Source organism: Haliotis rufescens, unplaced genomic scaffold (assembly GCF_023055435.1).
Source record: "Haliotis rufescens isolate VD_foot unplaced genomic scaffold, xgHalRufe1.0.p SCAF_99, whole genome shotgun sequence".
NCBI classification, from domain to species: Eukaryota; Metazoa; Mollusca; class Gastropoda; order Lepetellida; family Haliotidae; genus Haliotis; species Haliotis rufescens.
This window is the reverse complement of record NW_025964393.1, coordinates 195,842-220,722: the sequence shown is the minus strand read 5'-3', so window position 1 is coordinate 220,722 and position 24,881 is coordinate 195,842. Positions and strand designations below refer to the sequence as shown.

The window sequence follows — 24,881 nt, the reverse complement described above, 5'->3', positions numbered from 1 at the left end:
CGCTACGCTTCTGTACGAACACCAAGCCTGTAAATGTATCTGGTAACCAAACTACAAAAAGTGCCACTGCATACATTCGCTCTGCTCACCTCTCCTTTTGAGTACAGAAACTACGGTTATAACGAACTCAAAGTGACCACTAAGTTTAGTTTGTTATAACCGAAATTCGTTATGAGCATACATATAACATACATACAGCAACGGACGGGACCCCCGAAAACGGCTCGTTTTATACGTCAGTTCGTTATGAGCGTGTTCGTTATAAATGAAGTTTACTGTACTATTTTGTTCCGCGTCACAGCTGGTTCTTGAGACGATGCGGTGTAAACATGAAGTCACACGTACTAAATGAAGACTATTTGAGGTATAAAATAGTTAATGCCACGAGTCAAACTTAGCGGCAGCCACTTCGCAAGCTACGACTTTTATTCAGTTTGGACCTCCCTCACACACAATGGAAACATCTCTTCTTAATGTACATACTTTTCTGTTTGTTCGTATGGGTCGCGTTTATTTTGGCGGTGAGTATATATCAAGAATTGACTTTCACTTAGTGTGAGTTCATTGAGACATGAACCTTCATAGAGGGAGGTCCAAACTGAATAAAAGTCGTAGCTGCTGTTACTGCGTGTTGTTGGTTTATTAATAAAATATTGTTTTACAAGCCACCACACACAGCGATTACATAGTGAGTGAGTTTGGTTTAACGCCGCTTTTAACATTATTTCAGTTATATCGCGGCGTGTCAGCTCAATGTGGGTTTTAAAACGTGAAATGAAATGTAAGCATTTAATATAATTCCACTGCGATTGTTCACCCTTGTATTTACTTTACTCTCTCCTTGTTTGCCCCAATACAGTCCGACACTGTTCCTGGGTTGGACTAAACTAGCGGACGTTGCTTTGTTGCTGATAATTAATAACATGCCATCACCAATGGGATGGGGTCAGAATAGAGGGAACAGTACTTGACCGACCTTCATATCACGGAAACAAGAGCCCGATACGGTCGTAGTATCACTGACAGGTATGCATTTTGAACGTGTATGAATTATTGTTAAAAACGAAGTATGTTTATTTCTGTATTAGAGCCTTACTGGAGGGATTGTAATCAGTGGTAGGGGTGCGTGCATGTGTCTTGTAGGTGTATGTGAATGTCGATAGTTTACAAGTATCTATTCTTTAAGAATGGGAGACATGGGTGGCAGAGTTGCGTCCCTTGGCAACGCCAGAACCCTATGATTTAGGGATCGAGTCCCATTTCGCGCCGATTCTCTCTAGGTTTGTCAGCACCATAACCGTCGCAAGGGTTCCACAGAAGTGGTAAACGTCTGAGACCTACATCACTTCGAGCTTTCCTTCCACATTATGCTGACACGCCGTGGTATAAGTGAAATACTACTCAAACCGGCATTAAACCGAACTCACTCACTCATGATCACTCTTTAAGCAAAACTCTCAGCCCCAGAATATCAAGTGGAATGAGCTGTCCCTTTAGCTGAATTGATGGACGTTTTTCAGTAACATGGATATTTACATTATATAAGCAATTTCCCTTAAACGTGTTCTAGATTCAATGAGGACGGTGGGGTAGCGTAGTAGTTCAAGCGATCGCTCGTCACGCCGAAGACCCAGGTTCGATTCCCCACAGGGGCAAAATGTGTGAAGCCTATTCCTAGTGTACCCCGCCGTGACATTGCTGGAATATAGCTAAAAGCGGCGTAAAACCATTCTCACTCACTCCAGATTCAATGGATATCTGTGTATAGGTGTATTATTCATCACATTTATTTTTCAGAGGTGGAAATTAGAAATGATCTTTGTTTCTTTACTTAATGATCAGGATTCGCTTTACTAAGGTGGGACGAGAGAATCCCTTCAGTTCAATATCATCAACAACCTATTATTCACTCTTGGTGACAAGTACATAAACACTATGATTGAGTTCATTCTTTTTGGACAAACAGTAACGTTCTGGAGAATATTTTTCGGATAGGCATTGAACGCTACAGATGATACAAATAATGTCCATTGTTTCAGAAAAAAATGTTATACAGTAAGTAACCATGTAGGTCATCTTTTCACAGTTTTGAAAATTAATTCTGACCAAAGTAATATTTATATTTGCGGACAAGTATAACCTAGTAATTGCCAAAGTACAACAAACGCAAGGGATGTATCTTCTCCTAAAATGACTATTCAGGAATACGATGAATTTCTCGATGACAGATATGTGTTTGGTGTTCAATAATTCACCAAACTTAAAGATGTTTGGCCTATCGTAATAATACTTATCAATCAAAATGGTTCGTTTCTAGCGATTGAAAATGTAACAGAGAGTGGGATGAGCTGATGACACCACTTCTCGATGATTGGATAAACGTGGAGGTTATTCTCAAGTTGAAATAAAATGTGCGCTTTGTTATAATCACCAGGGGATTCAAATATACAGGTAAGACCACAGTTATTAAATACATTTTTGATATGATCAAGCCATAGAAGGGAGGTATCCTTCATTTTATTGTGATTTATCATAAATTTTAACATAAAAGACGCGATGTTATTTCATGTTGTGAAGGCTGACTCAGCTCGCACCAATAACTTACCATTATTTTAACACTTTTTATTACTGAGCGCTTCTCGCCCGAGTTCGTCGTATACCATGAAATTTGGTGTGGACCGTTTGAACGTGCAGCTCGCTTTAAGAAATGTAGATGTACAATTTCGATTGTTTCGGTGTAATGAACACCACATACTTCAGAACCATAAAATATAATAGTAATTTTATCAAACGTTTCGATAAGACAATCTAGTGGTACATGTAAATTTCTGACATATTTTACAAGGTTCATTGTAGCTTTCATGGCGATTTGAGCAATATATTTTACAGATGTATTCATTTTTCTATTGCGGTGTAAAGGGATACCTAAATAACAATAGCTTTCAATTACGTATGTAGCTGTTGTCTGCTTTCTCCAAGCAGTACTGTATCATCAGCTTATAGAAGTAATAGAAGTTTGATAAAACTAACGATTCATTCCCGTTACTCTATTGTAAATGAATTCTTTCACACTTATTATCAATGAGATATTGTTCTAAATCATTTAGGTATACAGTAAATAAGATTGCTGGCAGATGTTTTCTTTGTCTAACGCCAGTTAAGCAAGGGAAAACGTCGGTCATATTACCAGGTATCATCACACATCAGTGGGAATCCACATGCAGCTATCGTCATGCCGACATGCAGTGAGTCAGAAATCGGTCAACTGGCAATGACTCTTGAATGATTATTGTCTTGATAGTGTCGATAGCTACACTTCAATTGATATTCAATGTTCAGTTATACGAGATACAACAATCGTATCCATATTTTCAAGATTAACATACCGCTGTATTAAACACTGTTATCAGTCACGGTTCTACTGTTCCCACAGAAGTAATAAAGCGTCAACCACCACCACCATCGGCCAGCAGAGGCGGCAAGCAGTCACAAGAACAACAGTTAGTTGGCCACCATGGACGGAGACGGTTACAGCATCGTCACTGGCCAAGTCAGGACCTTCCACACGGCAGACTACGTCGTTCTCGCGGCAACATTGGCGGTATCCGCTGGTATTGGCTTCTTTTACGCCGTCAAAGACCGTAACAATGTTTCCACTAGCGAGTTCCTGTTGGGAGGACGTAAGATGCACGTCATCCCCATCGCCATGTCGCTGCTGGTGACGTTCCATTCAGCGTTGACTATTTTGGGCACGCCAGCTGAAGTATATACCTACAATTCCATGTTCTGGTGGATCTGTGTGGGGTTTGTCCTCGCCACGGTGGGAGCGGTCCGAGTATTCATACCCTTCTTCTACTTCGACTTGGGACGACCAGCGTGTTCGAGGCAAGACATTACAAATGATTTTCACTGCTTGCTAATGCGATCTTTAAAACCATTTCCGTTTGTTTGTTTGTTGTTTAACGCCGCACTCAGCAATACTGCAGTTGTTTGACGGTGGTATGTAAATAGCCGAGTCTGAACCAGACAATCCAGTGATTGATATCATGATCATCGATCCCACGCAAATAGGATACAATGACATACATCAACCAAGTCAGCAAGCCTGACCCCCCGATCCCTTTCGTCGCCTTTTACGACAAGCAAAGTCGCCTTTAACGACAACCATGGGACGCTGAAGGCCTACTCTAACCCGGACATTCACGCATCTGTTTCAAATATGTAAAACAAACCTAGTTGTAATGCAAGGTATGGCAGCTAAATACATTTAATATACGTATTTTTGAACGAAAGCATTATGTCGAGAGAGATTAGAGCCGTCATTACTTTGTCCGTTGTCAGGAACAAAGTGGCCTTGTACCGCTGTGGAAACGCCTTTGTGTATCACCCAACTTTCCAAAATGATCCACTGGGCTCTAAATCTCAATCATCTCGAACCAATATTTAGCATTCTTTGTTATCAAGTAATCCAATGTATGTTGTCTTTTCAATTGCAGTACCTGGAAATGCGCTTTGGCCGGAGTGTTCGATTCATCGTGTCTCTCCTGTTCGTTATTCAAATAGTAGGTGTTCCACATCTCGAGCTGCGTTCACAACAACCCCGTTTATTAACAAGCACAGCTCTGGTTGTGTATTAGTATGTTGGTTTGAGAGAAGTGTTCTGCTACAGACGCGTATGTTGGTATGAGAGAAGTGTTTTGCTACAGCCGCGTATGTTGGTATGATAGAAGTGTTCTGCTACAGCCGCGTATGTTGGTATGAGAGAAGTGTTCTGCTACAGCCGCGTATGTTGGTATGAGAGAAGTGTTCTGCTACAGCCGCGTATGTTGGTATGAGAGAAGTGGGCTGCTACAGCCGCGTATGTTGGTATGAGAGAAGTGTTCTGCTACAGCCGCGTATGTTGGTATGAGAGAAGTGTTCTGCTACAGCCGCGTATGTTGGTATGAGAGAAGTGTTCTGCTACAGCCGCGTATGTTGCTATGAGACAAGTGGGCTGCTACTGCCGCGTATGTTAGTATGAGAGAAGTGTTCATGCTTCAGCCGCGTAAGTTGGTATGAGAGAAGTGTTCTGCTACAGCCGCGTATGTTGGTATGAGAGAAGCGTCTGCTATAGCCGAGTATGTTGCTATGAGAGAAGTGGGCTGCTACTGCCGCGTATGTTGGTATGAGAGAAGTGTTCTGCTACAGCCGCGTATTGGTATGAGAGAAGTGTTTTGGTACAGCCGCGTATGTTGGAATGAGAGAAGAGTTCTGCTACAGCCGCGTATGTTGGTATGAGAGAAGAGTTCTGCTACAGCCGCGTATGTTGGTTTGAGAAACATGTTATGCTACAGACGCGTGTGTTGGTATGATAGAAGTGTTCTGCTACAGCCGCGTATTGGTATGAGAGAAGTGATCTGCTACAGCCGCGTATGTTGGTATGAGAGAAGTGTTCTGCTACAGCCGCGTATGTTGGTATGAGAAACATGTTAAGCTATAGCCGCGTATGTTGGTATGAGAGAAGTGTTCTGCTACAGCCGCGTATGTTGGTATGAGAGAAGTGTTCTGCTACAGCCGCGTATGTTGGTTTGAGAAACATGTTATCCTACAGCCGCGTATGTTGGTATGAGAGAAGTGTGCTGCTACTGGCGCGTATTGGTATGTGAGAAGTGTTCTGCTCGGCCGCGTATATTGGTATGAGAAACATGTTATGCTACAGCCGCGTAAATCATCTGCTGGAGACCCAATGTTGTTGCAGATGCTGTATATGTCCTTCGTCCTGTACGCACCCTGCCTCGCGCTTAGTGCAGGTAAGTCGGTAGGATTATGCAATTCTAATTTCTCAAGTTACCCCTTATCATCACAACATATTAAGTTTGGGACAACACTTTCTCAGATTCTTGAACGTTTGTGGGATTCGAACCAACACTCTCAGAGTGAGGCACCTAATGTCCACTTTCTAAATGGCATTGTGTATTCTTAGCTTTCGGCCATGGGTGCCGCGCGAATATTTACACTTATCAGGGGCAAAGTAAGTGATCTTGACTACCAGTTGTTGGACTTTGATTTTGTGGAGTAGGTTAGATCGCTTACTTTGTGTGCTGGGGATTAGGTACCTCATTGTGAGAGTGTAGGTTCGAAACCCGGTGCGGACTCTAGCCCCAAAAGTACTAGAATTCGTACTTTACTTAGAAAGTGTTGCCTCAAATATATTGAACAACAAAAGTTCCTGTGACATTGAATAAGATTTAATGTATAATAATGTTTTGTTTACCAAATCTGAAACAATTTCGGTTGCAACAGATAAAAGACTCCTGTAAGTGTTCAAATGGTTTAATTTGCCACACGACTTCAGAAAATGCGTAATTTCATATAAAAAAAACATGAACATGCCAAAATGTCAATTGACAAATCAATAGCGTGTGTGTCCACCTCTGGTTGCGATGCAAGCAACACATCTTCGTCTCATGGAATGTACCAGGCGTCGCAGAAAGTCCTGTGGGATATCTGTCCATATCTGCTGGAGCATGTTTCGAAGTACCTGAAGTGTCTGCGGAACGTCTGTGGTTGACGTCGAAGGCGCCGATGCATCTCATCCCACATGTTCTCGATTGGTGAGAGATCAGGGAAGCGAGCCGGTCACGGGATGACATTCACGTTGTTTTGTTGAAGAGAATCCTGAATCCAAATAGAGCAATATGAGGCCGGGCTTTGTCATGTTGAAAGGTAATGCCTGAGCCATGCCGACGCAAAAACGGTAGAACAACAGGACCGATGATCTCGTCGCGCCAGCGCTGTCCAATGAGATTTCTCTCTACAACTATGAAACGGGTCCTCTGTCTTGCTGTAACCCCACCCTTTACCATAACGCTGCCGCCCCCGAACCGATCTTCTTCCATGACACAATGATTGACGTAACGTTCACCTCGACGTCGGTACACTCGAATCCGTCCTTCGCTGTGGCTGAGGTGAAAACGAGACTCGTCTGTGAATAGAACTTGTCCCCACTGCATGGCCGTCCAGCGTAGACGCTGTCTGCACCACTGTAGACGTGCTTGACGATGGTTTCCTGTCAAAATGGGACGTCTGGCGGGTCTTCTGGCGACAATCCCTGCACATCTGAGGCGACGACATACGGTTTGTGAAGATATTCGTCGAAGGCCAGGGATGCTTCCTGCAGTCACTGTTGCTGGCTGGAATCGATTTCGTAGGTGTGTTGTTCGAATCCAGTTGTCTTGTCGATCTTTGGTTACGCATGTTCTGCCACTCCGAGGATGGTCTCTGACTGCATTCGTATGTTGCCAACGTTGCCAAAAATACCAAATGGTGTTTCTGTGGACGTTAAATTGTCTTGCAACATCACGTTGACTTGATCCGGCTTCAAGCATACCAATGGCTTGCAGACGCTCATTTTCGGACAGGCGTGGCATTGCGTAATGTTGACTTATTGCGTAATTTTGTTGTTTTTCTGAGTGGTTGTTGTCAGCACGATGCTAAACAATGCATATGGAATCTCGTTAACTCACATGTTTCTATACCCATTCTTGTGTAGTGAAATGCATAGGGCTTGCATAAAGGTCAACTTTTGCATGGAATGCATGCTTTTCTGTAGCAGTTGCGTTTTTGTGACTTGATTCCATACATGTACTACAACATTGAAAACCAAACTTTACTTGTTTGAAAAAAACACTGAAATATTGGTGTCACAGGAACTTTTGTTGTTGAGTATATACATGTATATAGATTTTCATACTATAAACAAAAAAGGCTATGTCTATCCAGTCAAATTAAAAATAAGCTTTATCTATTTTTAACAATCGGATCATTGTACCATCAAACTGGATGTAATCTGTTATCAGATTGAAAGGTAATTAGTTTGAAGTTTGCAAATTTGTTAATATCATTACTTTTTATAGTTTGAAATTGCCATGTTTTTTGTTAAGAGAACAAAGTGGTGTATTTGGTGAATGTCCTTTAATTTCAGAATTTTCGAACATGAACCAGGGAACATGGACATAGTTATATCTAGCAGCAAGCTGTGTCACAAAAACCAATACTATATTTTTTTTCACTGTTTTGTTGAGTTTATTTTGTCTGTGTTTCTGTATATATGTAATATATGGGACAGTTACAAAACAAATTGGCATTTAATATATTCCTAATATTACAAGAATTCAGATTTTGTATTAGTTATCTAATTTTAATTTTTTTTAAATATTATTCTCACAATTCCTTTGTAATGGTTGGCATCGTGTGGATATTGCGGTTGTCTAAACTACATAAAAAAACCTTATAAATTGCCGGGCACAATACAGTATACACACATGTTTGATGATGTCTAAAAATGAAACAAACAAGAAATCGTTATTCGATGGTGATGCATTGATACGGATGTCATAGTTGTGTTTTGGACCTTAACTTTGCTTCGGCGACTGCTTTTAGATTATCACGTTTCATGGCGTTTGTAAGTTTGAGTCAAATCCAGTTTTCAAGTGCTTTCTTTTGCACGCAGTTTGATTTAAGTAAATTTAGTAAAATTCTATTCCAAGTTAGAAACTTATGTTGGTGATTGTCTGGTGGATTCCGATATCATTCACAGATAACACTGCGTATCTCCTGTGAATCTTCTGAAAATTAGAACAAATAAAGTCGCACTTAAAACGATTAAACTTTGAAGTATCCTGTTAGAGTTATGTGTGACATTAAGTTTACAAGTGGAAATATTAAGATTGTTGAGATATCTGTTCATGTAATTGTGGAGAGTTTATTTGCGTAGGCAATGTATGAAGATGTACCGTCTTGCTCGCTATTGATTTTGTTAGCATATCACTACATCAATATGTTTCATTTTCTCAATTATTTAACTGACATAAGATATCTACTCAAAAGAATATATGTCAATTTGTTAACATTATAGTGAGTGAGTGAGTGAGTGAGTTGGGTTTAACGCCGCTTTTAACAGTATTCCAGTTATATCACGGCGTGTCAGCTTAATGTGGGAGGAAAGCCCGAAGTGATGCAGGTCTCAGACGTTTACCACTTCGGTGAAACCCACGAGCACGGGTATGGTGCTGACAAACCTAGAAACATAATCGGGGCGAACCGGGATTCGAACCCACAATCATAGGTTTCTGGCGTACCCAAGGGACGCAACTCTGCACAGCGAATCGCGGCGCCTTAGACGACTGGACCACCTGTGCCTCCACACTATAATGAAAATTGTAAGAACTCCCTGTTAACCTCTGTCCGTCGCTTGGTAAATTCCTGTTCGTACCTCATATGCCGAAGAAGTCGGACCTGTGGGAAAATGCTGTTCTGTTCTATTTATTCTGTTCTGTTCTGTTCTATTCTGATCTGTTCTATTCATTCTGCTCTGCTCTATTCATTCTGTTCCGTTCTGTTCTGTTCTGTTCATTCTGTTCTGTTCTGAGATTATTGAAATCAGTCAGAAATATCTACAACAAATGTTTCCACTAAATCCCGTAACCAATGTAGTTGATCCAAAATATCAAAATAGTAAAATAAAAATATAGAGGACATGTCATGTGTCTGGTGACGTATGATGTATGTTTTATGGAGTGACGTGTAAAATGAGATAATTTCACAGTGGCGCGTGTCAACGTCACTTTTCCACTTTGACGTTACACATTACATTGTAAAATCACCTATCTGAAATATGCGCCTGGCAAAAGGTTCAACTTAAAAAAATTGATCCAAACGCCTTCCTGAAATAATGAACGCCTGTCCAAAATAAGCAACGAGTCACGTCCTTTTGAAATAAATAAAATAAGAGCCCTCATTTAGGGATTTGCCTTGAAGGGCATTAACATTATTTTTAACTTGATTGCTATTTTGCTATGAAGAACAAGTTACAGAACCAGCAACTGTTAATAATATGTATGTAATATGCACATTGTTGGCACATGGCCTGTGCCCGGTCGAGAAAGGACCAGACAATGATATGTTTGTCCTGTTAAACTACACTAGCATGTCAAGTGACCAGCGATGTCCCATTTAGTGCACTTTAGGCAACATTGATCACGATACACAAAACTGTTATCTTTGCCTCATCCAGACTGTCAGTCGTGAGACATGTCCTCGAAATCTATTCTAGCCTACACGTTGATACGGTGGGCTGGATGGGATTCTTCCATTGGTACATTAACGGTGAGGATGGGGCGGTGTGTGTGTGTGTGTGTGTGTGTGTGTGTGTGTGTGTGTGTGTGTGTGTGTGTGTGTTGGGGGGAGGGGGAGTCTAATGGTCAATGCCAACGCTATAACCTATTGTATTGATGTATTTTGAGAATGAGTATGACCTGAGAACGGTTTCTTACCGCAGCTCTACATTTAGTGCCGCAATCAACGTGGAGGTTCTTAAATCAGTCCGCTATTTTACTGTCAAAAGTGAAGGACTCGAATATTAGTTATTTTTGGGGTAAAATATTGAAATTGTGATGCTGCATTCCTTTAACTCGGACACCGCTAGCTCCAGCTTACGGTTACAGGTTAATTTCATTTTTTTACATAATATAAAGTCGCCAACTGTAATCTGATTTTCCCTGGAGCAGTATCTACAAAGTACATAAGCAATGTTTTCCCTGTGTACCAATCCGGATTTCATTTACAAAAAAACGAATGTGTTAAAGTCATAAAATATCGCTATGAATCGGTGACTTGATGACTGCAATGCGCGATGTAACAACACTCTATAAAACATGGGTTATTGGTTGCTTCTGTAAAATCTAGCGTTTCTTGCGTTCCTTTCACCAAAGCGGTTACGGTCACGTCGTGGGGCGCTTTGTGCTTTCCTCGTATTTGGCTGACACACCGTGATATTTGAGTGAGTGAGTGAGTGAGTTGGGTTTAACGCCGCTTTTAACAGTATTCCAGTTATATCACGGCGTGTCAGCTTAATGTGGGAGGAAAGCCCGAAGTGATGCAGGTCTCAGACGTTTACCACTTCGGTGAAACCCACGAGCACGGGTATGGTGCTGACAAACCTAGAAACATAATCGGGGCGAACCGGGATTCGAACAAACAATCATAGGTTTCTGGCGTGCCCAAGAGACGCAACTCTGCACAGCGAATCGCGGCGCCTTAGACGACTGGGCCACCCGTGCCCCCTCCCTGATACTGGAATGAGGTCATGTCTGTCAGTGGACTATGAGCAGTGCAGTCTAACTGCAATGTCAGCTGTATTCGAGTGATAGTGATGGGGTTAACTGCAACGGAAGAATGTCAAGCAAAGACAGAAGTGAGTGACTAAAGCGGCCTGTGGCCTGCGTCACTGGTGAAATAAGTGAAGATCGATAGCTGGTGGATAGGTCAAGCCGAAGACCCGGAGCCGAGTGTGTGCAGCTCACTCACTCACTCACTCACTCACTCACTCACTCACTCACTCACTCACTCACTCACTTACTCACTCACTCACTCCGTTAATGTGTTTCCTTTACGGAACCCTACACACGTAGTGGGTAAATGTTGTTTTAGGCCGGTGTCAGCACTGTTCTAAACATATCACGTTCGTGTGTAAATAATCAAGTCTGGCGGTTGATCATCCCACGCCATCAGGTGAAGCTTATCATATCAGGCTATCTGTTACATTGATGCACCGTTTGAGTGACCTGTATACATAGAAAAGGAGATATCCACCGCCGAGCTCTTGCAGCTATCTTGCTGCGTGGTTATCAGGTTCCACGGGCTCCCGGCGACGCATTCAGTCTGCCATCGGAGACGTCCCTCCAGCTACTGGATTCGACAGGTACGACACGGCTGGGAGGCATTGGTCATCTGTATGTACGTAGTTCTTTTAACGGGTATGACCATAGAATCTGGGAAATTGGGAATTTTGAACTTGGTTCGTTAGTATCAGTACAAGTCGGAGAAACGGTAACTGGCATTACATCAGATTCCAGGTTGTACCTACAATGTAACCGTAAGTCAATTTAACACACCCTTCAAACCTACAGTGACTTTTTAAGAAGGGAAGTGGGGACGAAAAGATACTGTTTTGAAAGACTGTTCTAAACCTTGAAACGCTTTCGAAGGCTCACGAGGGTACTGACAGTCTGACGTATCTGTCTACTAGAAGCAATGACAAGGCATATTGCATCCCTAGTGGTACAAGTGTTTGCCTGTGGTAGTAATGTGCACAGCTGACACGCAACAGCTTCAACTGATTGCGGGGTTTTGTTACTTTGTTTGTTATTTAACGTCACACTGAGTAATATTCCAGCTGTATGACGGCGGTTTAAATAATCCAGTATGAACCAGACAATCCAGTGATTTACATCATCGATCTACGCAAATGGAATACGATGATATGCATCAACTAGGTCAGCGATCCTCACCACCCAATCCCGATAGTCGCCTCTTACTAACTTGAAGACAAATTCTAACTCAGTCACCTCATGGGTTGCTGAAGACCAATTTTAACTCAGATCTTCACTCATGTGTTGTTTACAGACTGACTGAATGTTCGACGTAGATGCAGTTTGGTTGTATGATAACCATTATTATATATATTATATTTTATCATCTTAAAATAGAGACTGCTGTTTTTGAAGTCATCCCTGACGTCATCATGCCGATGTGTGTGTTGTACACCAACCTGAAGGACATATGCTCACGTTACTAATATGTACACTAGGTTGACGGAATTTTGTAACCAATTAGTTTGGGTAGGTCGAAATAAATAATGAAATATAATAACTGACTGTTAAAGTTCAGCGTATGTTTAACGCCGAACTCATCAATATTCCAGCTATATGACGGTCTGTAAATAATTGAGTCTGGACCAGACAATCCAGAGATTGACATCATGAACATCGATCTACGTACGCAACTGGAATACGAAGACATGCATCAACCAAGTCAGCGAGCCTGACCACCCGTTCCTGTTAGTCGCCTCTTACGACAAGCATAGTCACCTTTTACGGCAAGCATGGGTTGCTGAAGACCTATTCTATCCCGGATCTTCATGGGTTTCGACAAGATGGTATACGTCTACAAGCGGCTCCCGTTGGGTGCTCCTCCCACAATAAGCTGAGATGTCTTGATATAACTGAAACACTCTTCAAAGCCGCGCTGAGCCGTGATTGGGTTGGGTTGAGAACTGATTGGTTTTAACACATTATGCTTTAATGAGGTTTGAATCCCGGATCTTTCACATGGCACAGTTGGCCCCGTGGTCTGAGACGCCGCGTTTCGCCGTGCAGAGTTGCATCGCTTTGCTGTGTCCGTATCTAGTCATGAGTTCAAATCGCCCGGGTTTGTCAGCACCATAAGCATGTGTTTGTTGTATATCTCTTTGTCCTGAGCGGCGGTTGGGTAACTTTGTGGTTAAAGCGTTCGTCAAGCTGAAGACCCGGATTCGATTCCCGACATGGGTACAAAAGGGTACCATTTTTTTTGTCCACTGCCGTGTTATTGCTGGAAAAAAACCGCGATGTAAAACCATACTTACTCACTCACTCATTCACTACTCACTCACTCACTCACTCACTCACTCACTCACTCACTCACTCACTCACTCACTCACTCACTCACTCACTCACTCTTTGTCCTGTATTCCCTCTGCCAGCAACTCAACGTGTTGGTCCTGTCGGGGCAGCGTCAGTTCCGCCTCCACAACACCGACCCCGCCTGCTTCCTCCAGATCACCTGCATTGCCGCCTTCGACAAGGACAGAAACCCGACCTACACACCGCCCATACTGGACTTCCTCAAGAGCAACCTCAAACTTAAAGCTGAAAGGTCAGTGTTCAGCAATCCTGATCTCGTATGAAAGCTGAGAATTTGTCAAAGACACTCGCCTCATTGTCTGTATAATGCATGGGCACAAACATTCTGGGAGTGTTTGGACGCTGTATTCTAGATCTGTTTATTTCTGGTTATCCACACCAAATTCAACTGGAAAGAAAACAAACTATAGCTAATTGTTTATCATTTGGTCTGTTAGATGATGTCTTAATAGTTCCAGCTTCATAGTTTTTTAAATGAAAACCTCCTTGTTAAAAAACTATCATCTGTGGGGGGCGGTCGGGTAGCCTCGTGTTTAAATCGTTCGCTCGTCACGCCGAAGACCCGGGTACTCACTCACTCACTATCATCTGTGTTAAAAGAAGGGCAAGCAGTAACTGCCACGTTGGAAGGGCGCTCTCCTTCACGGAGACTAAATATCTTGACAATATTTTGAGATGTGTATTTTCCTCGCATATTTTTTATTCCTGTTGCGTAACTTGTTGTCATAAACAGATACAACGTACATCGTTGTATTTGTTGTGTCCATTCGCTCAAAAATAAAGGACCGCCTCCGTGGTCTAGTGGTAGAGCGTCCGCCCGGAGAGCAGAAGGTCCGCGGTTCGATCCCCGAACGCGTCATACCGAACGACGTCTGGCGTTCATACCCTGTCTGGCGCTCTGCATTAAGGGGCTAAAACAAGGACTGGTCGGCTCGGAGTATACTGTGTTTGAGTGGGGTATTCATGTTCAACTGTGGCATGGTATCTCAATGGGCTAGCACTATAAAATCGGCATCATTCCGGACTAGTACATACACACACGCACACACACACACACACACACACACACACACACACGCACACGCACAATAATAGTGCAATAATAAGTACAATAATCCTGAACGCGACATTAAGCCCTCACCTCACACATCTTAAAACATAGAGTTAGTGAGTTAGGTTTTACTCCGCTTTAGCGGTATTTTATCAATATCAAGGCGGGAGGTACAAAAAATAGACAACAAGGGGAATAGAATCTGGGTCTTCACTGTGACGAACAAACACTTCAGTCACAAACTATAGCCTTCCCTATCACACGTTAAGTATAGTGCGGACATGTCCAAAGACCAGACCAACAGAGACCTGACTTGAAAGATGGAAACAACAGTCAACAAGGCTACATTTTCTTTGTTTCAGAATCCTTATCCAGTATCTGCCAGCAGAAAAACACCAGTTTAATGCTTAATGTAGCCCCATAGATACAGGCGGTGTACAGAGTGGAGCTGAGTGAACAGATCTGATACCATTCCATGAACGCTGTACTGTCTCTCACATATATCACCCTGAATATCAAACATGACATAAAATTTAAATAAACTACTGCATATTCAAGAGGTCTTTCTTTCATCGAGTTTCCATGGATACTGACTGGTGTTTTTATATCCTAGATGACATCCACCAGCCCTGAATGGTTTATCGTGTTGTTTGCGCTACCTACCTTTGCGTCCGTATTTTATAAATAATAAGCTACATATGGATATAGTTTTAACCGGTTATATTTTCTTGCTTCACAGAATCGTAGCTTCTTCGTTGTCCTAGTAACACAATGGTTGTCATTTAATCGCCAAAAGCAAATTGTCTTCTTTAAAAAGGTGGCATGACACTGAGCCCTCATAAGGAAATGCCATGGGCTTGATTGCTCATATCAACTGTTTGGGACAAAATCTATTATTGAAGTGTTTTTTAAGCATATTCACGTAGCAGCAATCACTTGTCAAATAAAATAATACGTTAATAATCGCGGTTTCCCTGCATGGTACATAAATAAATATTATTGATGATATACAAAAGAAATGTATGTGCGTATCATACACGACAGATATATTTTCCAGAATCTAACTGCCCATAATTAAGGGTGCATATAAAACACGAGGGCGTATTATACACGAAAAAATAAGTCTTGTATACATTGATCAATCGGAAGGGGTGCTAACTGGGATTGTTCACTAGCCAAAATATTAGCAAATATCGCCGTGGGCGCTTATTAGAGTGGGGCGCTTATTACGTCGAATACGGTACACATAACTATTTTGTTATTAGGAAAAACATCAGGCCACGGTGCTCAAAGGTAACGAGATACGTGTACACGAACGTAGCCTTACTAGTTTTGGAGAAATACATTTCTAATATCCTTATTATATACGTGATGTATCACCACATCATAATTTATTTAGCGATAATGTCGTTCAGTCTTGTTTGTGCCTATAATCGAATGCAATTTGTTGAATCATGATTCATTTATCATGAAGAGCATTCTTGATGCACATCGTCAATATTTCAAATTACTGGATATCCGTGAAGATACGGGTTAGAATAGGTCTTCATCAACCCATGCTTGCCGTAAAATTCGACTATGCTTGTCGTAAGCGGCGACTGACGGGGTCGGGTGGTCAGGCTCGCTGACTTGGTTGATATGCATGTCATCGTATCCCAATTGCGTAGATCGATGCTCATGATGTTAATCTCTGTATTGTCTGGTCCAGTCTCGATTATTTACAGACCGCCGTCATATAGCTGGAATATTGCTGTGTGTGGCGTTAAACAACAGACAAACAAAATAAATAGACTACTTCACCAGGACAACTGTTTTATGGCCCAATAAGAACATTAATTCACGCGCTTGTGTGGTGTTGTGTTGATGATGTTTTAATATGTGTTAATATTTTAACAACATGACGACAGACATCATGATGTCTAAACCGCAAGGCTATTTTTCACAACAGCTTCCTCTGGCGAATGTTCCTTTCTCAACAGTTGATGATCGTGGAGATCATTTGGTAACAAAGACTTGTTTGTTTCAGAATCGTCATCCAATATCTGTCAGCGGAAATCCATCATTTCGGCCTCGAATCCTAGTAGTTCAGCGCCACAGTGACCAGTTGTCATGACAACACTGTGAAAGACAGTATTAGCCACTTTTCAAATTATTTTTCTCAGTTTATGATAGTTCGGCCTTGTGTCCTTGCAAATCAGATCCCGTTTCTAGTTTTCTAGTAAAGCTGCTATAGGAACTCTTAGCCACTGGCCAACTATTGTTTTCAATGTTATTTTAGTGTATTGTAATAAAACAGCACACTCAAAATGAAATTAATGATCTTTTTCATTTCGTAACACGTGAGACTGCAATATTATCTCTGTGTTACTTTAACGCGGAGAGCAGGTAGGGAAACAACAATTACCATCGTTAACATCTTATCTTTTAGAATGACGTGGACCACGGACCTTCAGCTCTATCCACTTAACCACGGATGCGGATCATCAACATTGACTCTTCCCGTCAGTTTATTCAGCTTACACCAGCCAACACCATGATACAGTTTATTTCCAAAGTTGTTATTATGAGATACATTTGTTCTTAGATTTGCGGGTTATATTCAGTATTTGATCCTCACAATATGTAATATTTGAAACCTTCTGAAAAAATGAAATTCTTCAATCACAACCAAATATAAGATACCGCATGAGTGTTTAATAATACAGGAGACAAAACCTTTTCATGGCTGCAAGAAATCGCTGCTACAAGCAAAGTAGCAATGTGTTATTTTCATTGAACTCTTTCTATCAGAATATTTCCAGGAACGTAAAGACATTAACAAATAATGTTAAGTGCATATTTGTATTGCTGTTATTAATCACCCAGTGAAATATCAAGTGTTATGTTCACTTCAGTGAAATATCAAGTGTTACGTTCACTGTAGTGAATTATCAAGTGTTAAGTTCACTGCAGTGAAATATCAAGTGTTACGTTCACTGTAGTGAATTATCAAGTGTTAAGTTCACTTCAGTGAAATATCAAGTGTTAAGTTCACTTCAGTGAAATATCAAGTGTTATGTTCACTGCAGTGAAATATCAAGTGTTACGTTCACTGTAGTGAAATATCAAGTGTTAAGTTCACTGCAGTGAAATATCCAGTGTATGTTCACTGTAGTGAAATATCGAGTGTTATGTTCACTTCAATGACATATCGAGTGTTATGTTGACTGCAATGAAAATATCACTTTTCTCAACTTTTCTCAACTTTCACTGAATAAAAGTGACATTCATCTCATCCACCAAGGTACACGCATTCATTGCTGGGTGTATTGAGGCATTTGTCAACAGAGTCACTTTCCCATGGAGACTATTTTTCAACTTAATCCTCTCCGAGGTTCTCAAACTTCTGTCAACGATGCTGAAGTGCCCGCAATGTTGTAAAATGGCTTCCTCCTGGTAGTGTTAAACGTCATCCACAGCAGAAATGTCGTCATCATCATTGCGCAATGCTTGCCAGTTAGTTCTTTCTTCAATATTTGAAGAGGTGATGATTTGACAGTGCCGAATATGTTGAATACGGACGGTGTTCAATGCTGTTCTCACGCAGTTGCCTGAGAGTATCAGCCCAATATTGGCCTTGCATTGTCTTACCTTTCGGGGGGTAATCAACACTAGGATTCCATTGGCATCCCACAAAACCGAAGTCATCACCTTGGCAGCTGATTTCTTCAGAAGAGGAGACGTAACTCTTTAGCCGATAGTGGTGAAATCACAAATCGTCCACGGCTTCAAATATCTCAACAAAATAAGCTGGGTCTGATTAAAAACGACGTAATTTCTCACGAGATCACGTGTTTCTGATCAGGAGTCTGGAGCCATGAAACCCAGCGTGCTGAAACCTTTGCCATGGCCAGTTCACTCATCAGAGTGTTCTCAACTCTTTCATGAGAGATGGCGAATGTATCGGCTGTGTGACGTGTGCTGAATCGTCGATTATCCACAATCACATTGCCCATCATCAACATTTGCCTTTGTGGTTGCAGATAAAGGTCTTCCCGAGCTTGAATCATCTTAGAGGCTCTTCTCCCTTTTCTTCTTCAGTTGGAGTTACTTGATGACAGTACGGTAGCCAATTCGGTACATGTTTATCAACGGAGAACAGTTTAATGCCCACGGAATGCCCGTGGTTTTGTATTTGTTCCAATGCAGCCAGTAAGCATGGAAAGCATTGTACTAAATACATATATACTCTTAAGGGTGAACAATACATATTTCTCAGTTTCAGAACATTTCACCCACCCCTTGTATTTATAGCTTCCATGGACCTTGGCAATCTACATAAGACAACTATCTAAGACCCCCACCAATACCTGCTCTCAAGTTGGTACTAGAAGGGTGTAACGGTAAAGTTTCATCTGAAAATGAATACAGAATAGGATTTTAATAAATGGCTGGTCCATATGGAAATATATAGTGCTAAAATATTTGTCCAGGTGAATATCACATTTAAAAAACAAACAAACCTTAAATAAAATCTGTACAGTTTTATTTAGTAATATCTACAGTACAAAATATCAGTGATATATAAAACTTCATGCAGGTCAATTTAGAAAACAAGTAACTCTTTCCTTTGTGGTTCTAAAAATCATTTTTCTATTTCTTTCTTTATTTCATTCAACCTACTATCCTTTTCAGAAAACATTTAAAAAATATGAAAAATCATACCCCTTACAGTTTTGAGAGAAAATATCGTGTATGCCAAGTAATCAGAAACAGAGGTCTTTACATATAATCATCTTCAGCTGTGACCATCATTGTAAGAAATTATTTAACATATTACCTAGAATTTACTTATGAACAAAGGTCGGTTATTACAGAATGTCAGTGGGATGTTCGATGCTATATGTATATGTGTATGTATATGTATCTGTCTAAGAATCTCATTTATATAATATAGAACTTTCAAGCATAATAAAAAAATGTTTGTCAAATATCATAGACAGCTCCTGACTACTCTTCCTCCGACTATATAAGTTTATTTAACTACTGGATATGATAAGAATATGGCTTTTATTGAGAAAAGTAACTTTTTGAGAAACAGTCAGCAACAGTAAGCAAAACATTATTCACGGTTAATACATTCATAATTAAGATACAGATAATACACAAGCCATTCAATCCACAGTTACACATTCAATCAGTCAATTTCTTATACTACTGATCCAAATAGGTGTAAATTTGTAAAAGCTTGAAAGCAAATTAAGCATAGAGAAATGTTGGCATTATGTGTGTAGCTTAAGTATATAACATAATCATTGTAAGACTATAAGAACAACCTAAGGGTGACATAGTTAACTCAACAAAGTCAGCATGTGAGTTACAAACATTTCGGCGATAGCTCAACCATGATTCCAGCAATAAAACTTGTCATTATGATTTTGCTAATTTGTTTCACACAAACACAGTAGTAGTGTGAATAATATAAATGAAACTCTGGCGATCTGAGTTTCTCATAAGTAAATGTTTTCATGTGATAACCATATTTACACAAGTTAAACCAGTGTTCAATTTGTCACTTGATGCACACTGGTACAATGATCGAACAAATGAAGATTTCCCTGTTAATCAGTTGGTCAGTCACCGTTACTCTGAGAGTAGGTTTTTTATTTTGTCTTCAAAATCTATTTCTCTCTTTGGCGATAACTCACAGGACACGCGTGTGTTACGCTTAAGCCCACTGTACATCACCAGCCACAGTGGATCTCTAAACATAACCTCAGGAACCTTCGCGACGACTCTCAGGTGACTTACGTCAAGGACATGGATTGTGTTTTTGGCTTCATCGAGTATGAAACAGATATCCAGAGTGTGTAGTATATCAGACTTGTTTGGAGTTAGGGTGTTGTCTCTTAGGTATTTCCCATTGTATTCCACCCTGATACAGAGGTACTCGTCATGATTCGAACAGGTTACTATGGTTACACTCAATCCTACTGGTTGAAGTGTGTTAGCTTCAATAGGACTGTGAGTAAAAGCTACCTCGAAGATAACTTTGTCTTTTTCTACTGGCTTTATGACAGAGAATGTGACCCTCATGGCACACATGATGCGTTGACCTTTCCCGACAACTAGAGGTGTTGACGCAAGAACACGACGGTTTGATTGCAGGCGGCAACTCGAGGCTGGAGGAGGATGAACAGGCTTTTCATTTGTGACAACAGAACCCGACACCGTCAGCTGTGCATTGGCAGTGCTGCTGTCCCACTCCGGGTCAGCATCTAGAGTAAACAGAATAACATGAATCCACTACACATGATACACATGAATGTATGCCGACCCTTTACTTTACCATCAGTGTAATCAATAGCATTTACAATACTACAGAAATATATAACACAAGAATTTCATAATAACAATTCGAAAATCTAGTCATTCAATCGTAGAAAGAACACAATTTTCAAAATGCACATGCTTTATAATATTAATCTACACCCCTTGGAAAATGAACTCATATGTGCACTAATGGACATAATAGCTGGCAAGACGTCTTGACACTTCAATAAAGATATCAGTTCCAATACACATGCAATGGACGTTCATGAATTAGGACTTGGACATGGTATCAAACAAATCATTAATGCCGAGTACGGGAAACGAAATTATATGTTCCAAACCGAATGCATAATGATGGAGTTTTCCGACTTCTTAAGAGTAACAGAAAGGTCAACAGCTGGATCGTTTTGTGTCTATAAGCATTTCATGAAACACAATAATCATAAATTCAGGAAGTCGGAAACTTATCAGCTTCGAATATCTGCCGAAACAGATTCCGTAGGGCACAAATGGCAAAACGGTGATAAGAATTAAATAAATCCTCAGTACAGTAGAAATGTTTATATAATCCAAGAATGTAACTGGTCTATTCTTTTCTCCGATAATGTCTAAGGATCCCATGACGTATTAGGCGTATCAGGATCCAATGATTGTGGGTTCGAATCCTTGATTTGTCAGCAGCTAAATCTCTTCTAGTAGCAGAATCCGCTGCACGATTCCGACTATATCAAAAGCATGCGGTCTTCGCCCAATGAAACCTGGTCCGTTGGAAAATTGAGACTGGTTATTCTCTTGGACTGACTTTTTATATTTACGAATCACTATCAACTAGTGATGATACCAGGTGTTCGCGAAATGTGAGTGTATCCTGCCCCACCTGTCACAAACACGTGGAAAGGCAAGTCAAGAGTTCACCTTAATGAACATGGGAGCATATGGTACAAGCAAAATATGGAAATGCATCATTCTTGTCACTGATGCGTCAAGTAAGGAAGTCTATAATAACACTTTATGAAACCCTTACTAAGGCCTTGAATGTTGTGCCGTGTCAAACGACTTTTGAGCAAGAGTCGTATAACCTTCTATGAAATCTTCGTGGAAAGAGCATGCTCTATTGTACCACAAGATTTGCGAAATGTGGATTGGAGCTGCAGGAACATTGCTCGATATTAAGGGAATGTGGACTATTGGAAAGTTGAATTCATCTCTCTTCTCATACAGTCATATTGCCACTCTGAATCTTTATGCATAGATCCAAATATGATACAGACGAGGCGGTTTTACTTGCCGCTTGTATCTCTAGTTCAGGTGGGTGAATAAGTTGAAGAGAAATTTGCTATATGACAATTATTGAACTCTATCAGATCATCAATATACCTGAAGTTTAAGTTAAACATGTTGGCCAAATTCCCGTGTTTTGATTTTGCCAATGCGAGCAGAAATTTCGATTCAAATGCATAAAGAAACACAAAAAGGCATAATACCATTGAAGTAACTTCACTCGTTCACATGAAGTGTCACAGATAAGGTATATATTGCCAACTCACAATACATTCTACCTCCTCCTACATGCTCCAGGTTCATATGTTCTGCTGCTGCTGCTGTAAAAGGAAACATTTTGCTTCACATTCTACCATTATAGTTACTTTTGGCGAATTATTTGTATTATTGAATTTTCATTTTCAAATTAGGAACTTCAGATAATTTTATTGAGATGACTACACAATTCGCTCGTAGTTCGCTTTTGGAATATACAGTACAAACTTTGTGAATAGCTAGTTACAAGTATGTTGTTATATTATATTTATTTCTGTCCCGAAGTAAAATTTAGACATACCACTGTTGCAAAAACAAGACATGTTTCCTTGAAATTACAAAAGCTCATGCAGTTGTTCCCTAAAATAGATTTTCTTCTGCTTTAAAAGTTTCCACCCAAAGCGTTTGATTTCCTTTTCAGCCATATTAAAAATACTATAGAAGCTATTATGCTTCTACTTTGATCTGTGGCTAGTGAGCAATTGTATTCACATACAAACATTTTCCCAGTACCCGTGAAGATCCGGGTTAGAATTGATCTTCTGAATCCAATGCTGGTGGTAAAAGGCGACTATCGGGATCGGGTGGTCTGGCTCGGTTGATGCATGTCATCGTATCCCAATTGCGTACATCAATGCTCATGATAATAATCACTGGATTGTCTAGTCCAGACTCGATTATTTACAGATCTTTATATAGTTGAATATTGCTGCGTGCGGCATTAAACAACAAACAAACATTATCACAGTGTGTACCTTTAAAAGAAATGTTAAGATATACTTACCTTGTTCCAAAGTACCTTGGTCCAGAGTGATTGAATTGTATATCCTGTTCAAAGGGACGTCGTCAGGTCTCTGAGCAGGTGAAAATGATACTACTCGCACAATGCCAGCTATCTGCATCAATGATGTTATTTTCTGGAAACATGCAGAAACGAAGCTGATTCCAATCCTGGCAAACCCAACATCTTTAGGTATCTCCGCCAAGATGGAATTCAAAGAGGCAGCTGAAGATCCCATCACTTGTAGATCCTCTATCTTGTCAGCTTTGCCTCTCATCTGTCTCGTGTATTCTGTAGAAGACTTCACTTTAGTCAGCAGCGTTACTGTGGAATCCAATGCCTCCTCTGCTGGCTTCAGAGCTTCATCTGACCTTCTATCAACTTCTGACAACATGATAGTCTTCCTTTGCTGCAATGCCTCCATCAGATTGGTGAAGGCTTTGTTGATATCATCTTTGGCAGTGCTTCTTGTTGACTTTATGTTGTCACATTTCTTTTGTAGATCTTCAGCTGCTTTTTCAAGAGCTTTGCCTTTCTCATCTAATCTCTGCAAGACGTCTTCATTTTCAGCAGCCTTACTTTCATGTGCGTTTTCAACAGACACAACGTTGTGCCCACTCCCTTTATCATGTTCCACTACTGTGCAAGACACACAGACGGCCTGGTCACAAGTGTGGCAGTAGAACTGTAGAGGCTGGTGATGTTGTGTACACTTATGGAGGCGACAGAAGCTCTCAGCTGGTCGTTCCCTCATGTCATCAAAACTGACAGTTTTGTGATCTCGCATAGACTGAAGTCTTTTGTGGGCATTTATACATTCTTGGCACAGGAAGACGCAGCAGTCATCACATCTGGACATGGCAGGGTTACCATCAGGACAATCTGTACATGGCAGATGGAGACCTTTCACAATCTTCAGATGATCCAGGATTCTTTGGATGATAGGCTCTTTGGGCAGAGACTTCACGCCACCCGCCAGATTATGTTGCTGTCGACACATGGGACATGATAACGTTAGGAGTCCTTTGCTGTGCGTCTCTAGACAAGCCTGACATATTGACTGTACACAGCAGGGCATACGACGAGGTGTCCGTCTGGCCTCATCAAAGTGTTTTGTACATATTGGGCACTCGGTGAGGAGGTCCTTGATGAAGGACGCCGATACGTAGTCCGACATGGTTATCTGGAAATGTATTTAATACATATGAGGCATTACGGATTTCCAATATAATTTTTCTTTTCATCTCGTGACAACTGATTCGAAGTCATGGCAGACACAGCCAAACTTGCATGATACGTACACCACTTAAAACTGCAGGAAAAAAAATGTTAGTATTGCTTATTAGCACGACTGTCTTCCTGTACAAAATTCAACGTAATAATATCCTTATTGAGAATATAAGTTCATATTAACAAACAAACAAGAACATGTGACATTGGTGAAGTTACAAGTTATTTAAAATGAAGAAAATGATATTTTGAGGATTTATCAACATATGATCAAAACAGGAAAGGAGCAAATCTAAACTTTGTTTCGTGTAAAATATTTTCTTTGCAGTAAGTGAATTTATAGCCTACCTTATTATGTTTTTAACAACATTCTTATCTTGATGATAATGCATTACCTTGCAAGTGAACATTTCAGACTTGAACAATGTTACTAGTATTTCCTGCTACCAAACATTGTTTAAGTAACATG

At 40.7% G+C, this 24,881-nt stretch overlaps 1 protein-coding gene across 1 annotated transcript; it reads right to left on the bottom strand.

The window, feature by feature from the left end:
* Window positions 1-19,061: 19,061 nt before the first annotated feature.
* Window positions 19,062-24,361, bottom strand: LOC124120304. Its single transcript, XM_048391799.1, has 3 exons — window positions 23,186-24,361; window positions 22,413-22,466; window positions 19,062-20,810 (listed from the first exon to the last, which is right to left on the bottom strand). The coding sequence occupies exons 1-3, from the start codon at window positions 24,357-24,359 to the stop codon at window positions 20,176-20,178; spliced, it is 1,863 nt and encodes a 620-aa protein (XP_048247756.1). The 5' UTR covers window positions 24,360-24,361; the 3' UTR covers window positions 19,062-20,175.
* Between the last annotated feature and the right edge of the window lie 520 nt (window positions 24,362-24,881).

What these genes read in the sequence shown, in the direction of transcription:
- LOC124120304 (XM_048391799.1), bottom strand. Translation starts at nt 24,359, where the DNA reads ATGTCGGACTACGTATCGGCGTCCTTCATCAAGGACCTCCTCACCGAG. An exon ending in CCAAGGTACTTTGGAACAAG is followed by an intron (nt 22,467 to 23,185) that starts GTAAGTATATCT and finishes TTCCTTTTACAG; the next exon opens with CAGCAGCAGCAGAACATATG. An exon ending in AGGAGGAGGTAGAATGTATT is followed by an intron (nt 20,811 to 22,412) that starts GTGAGTTGGCAA and finishes TGTTTACTCTAG; the next exon opens with ATGCTGACCCGGAGTGGGAC.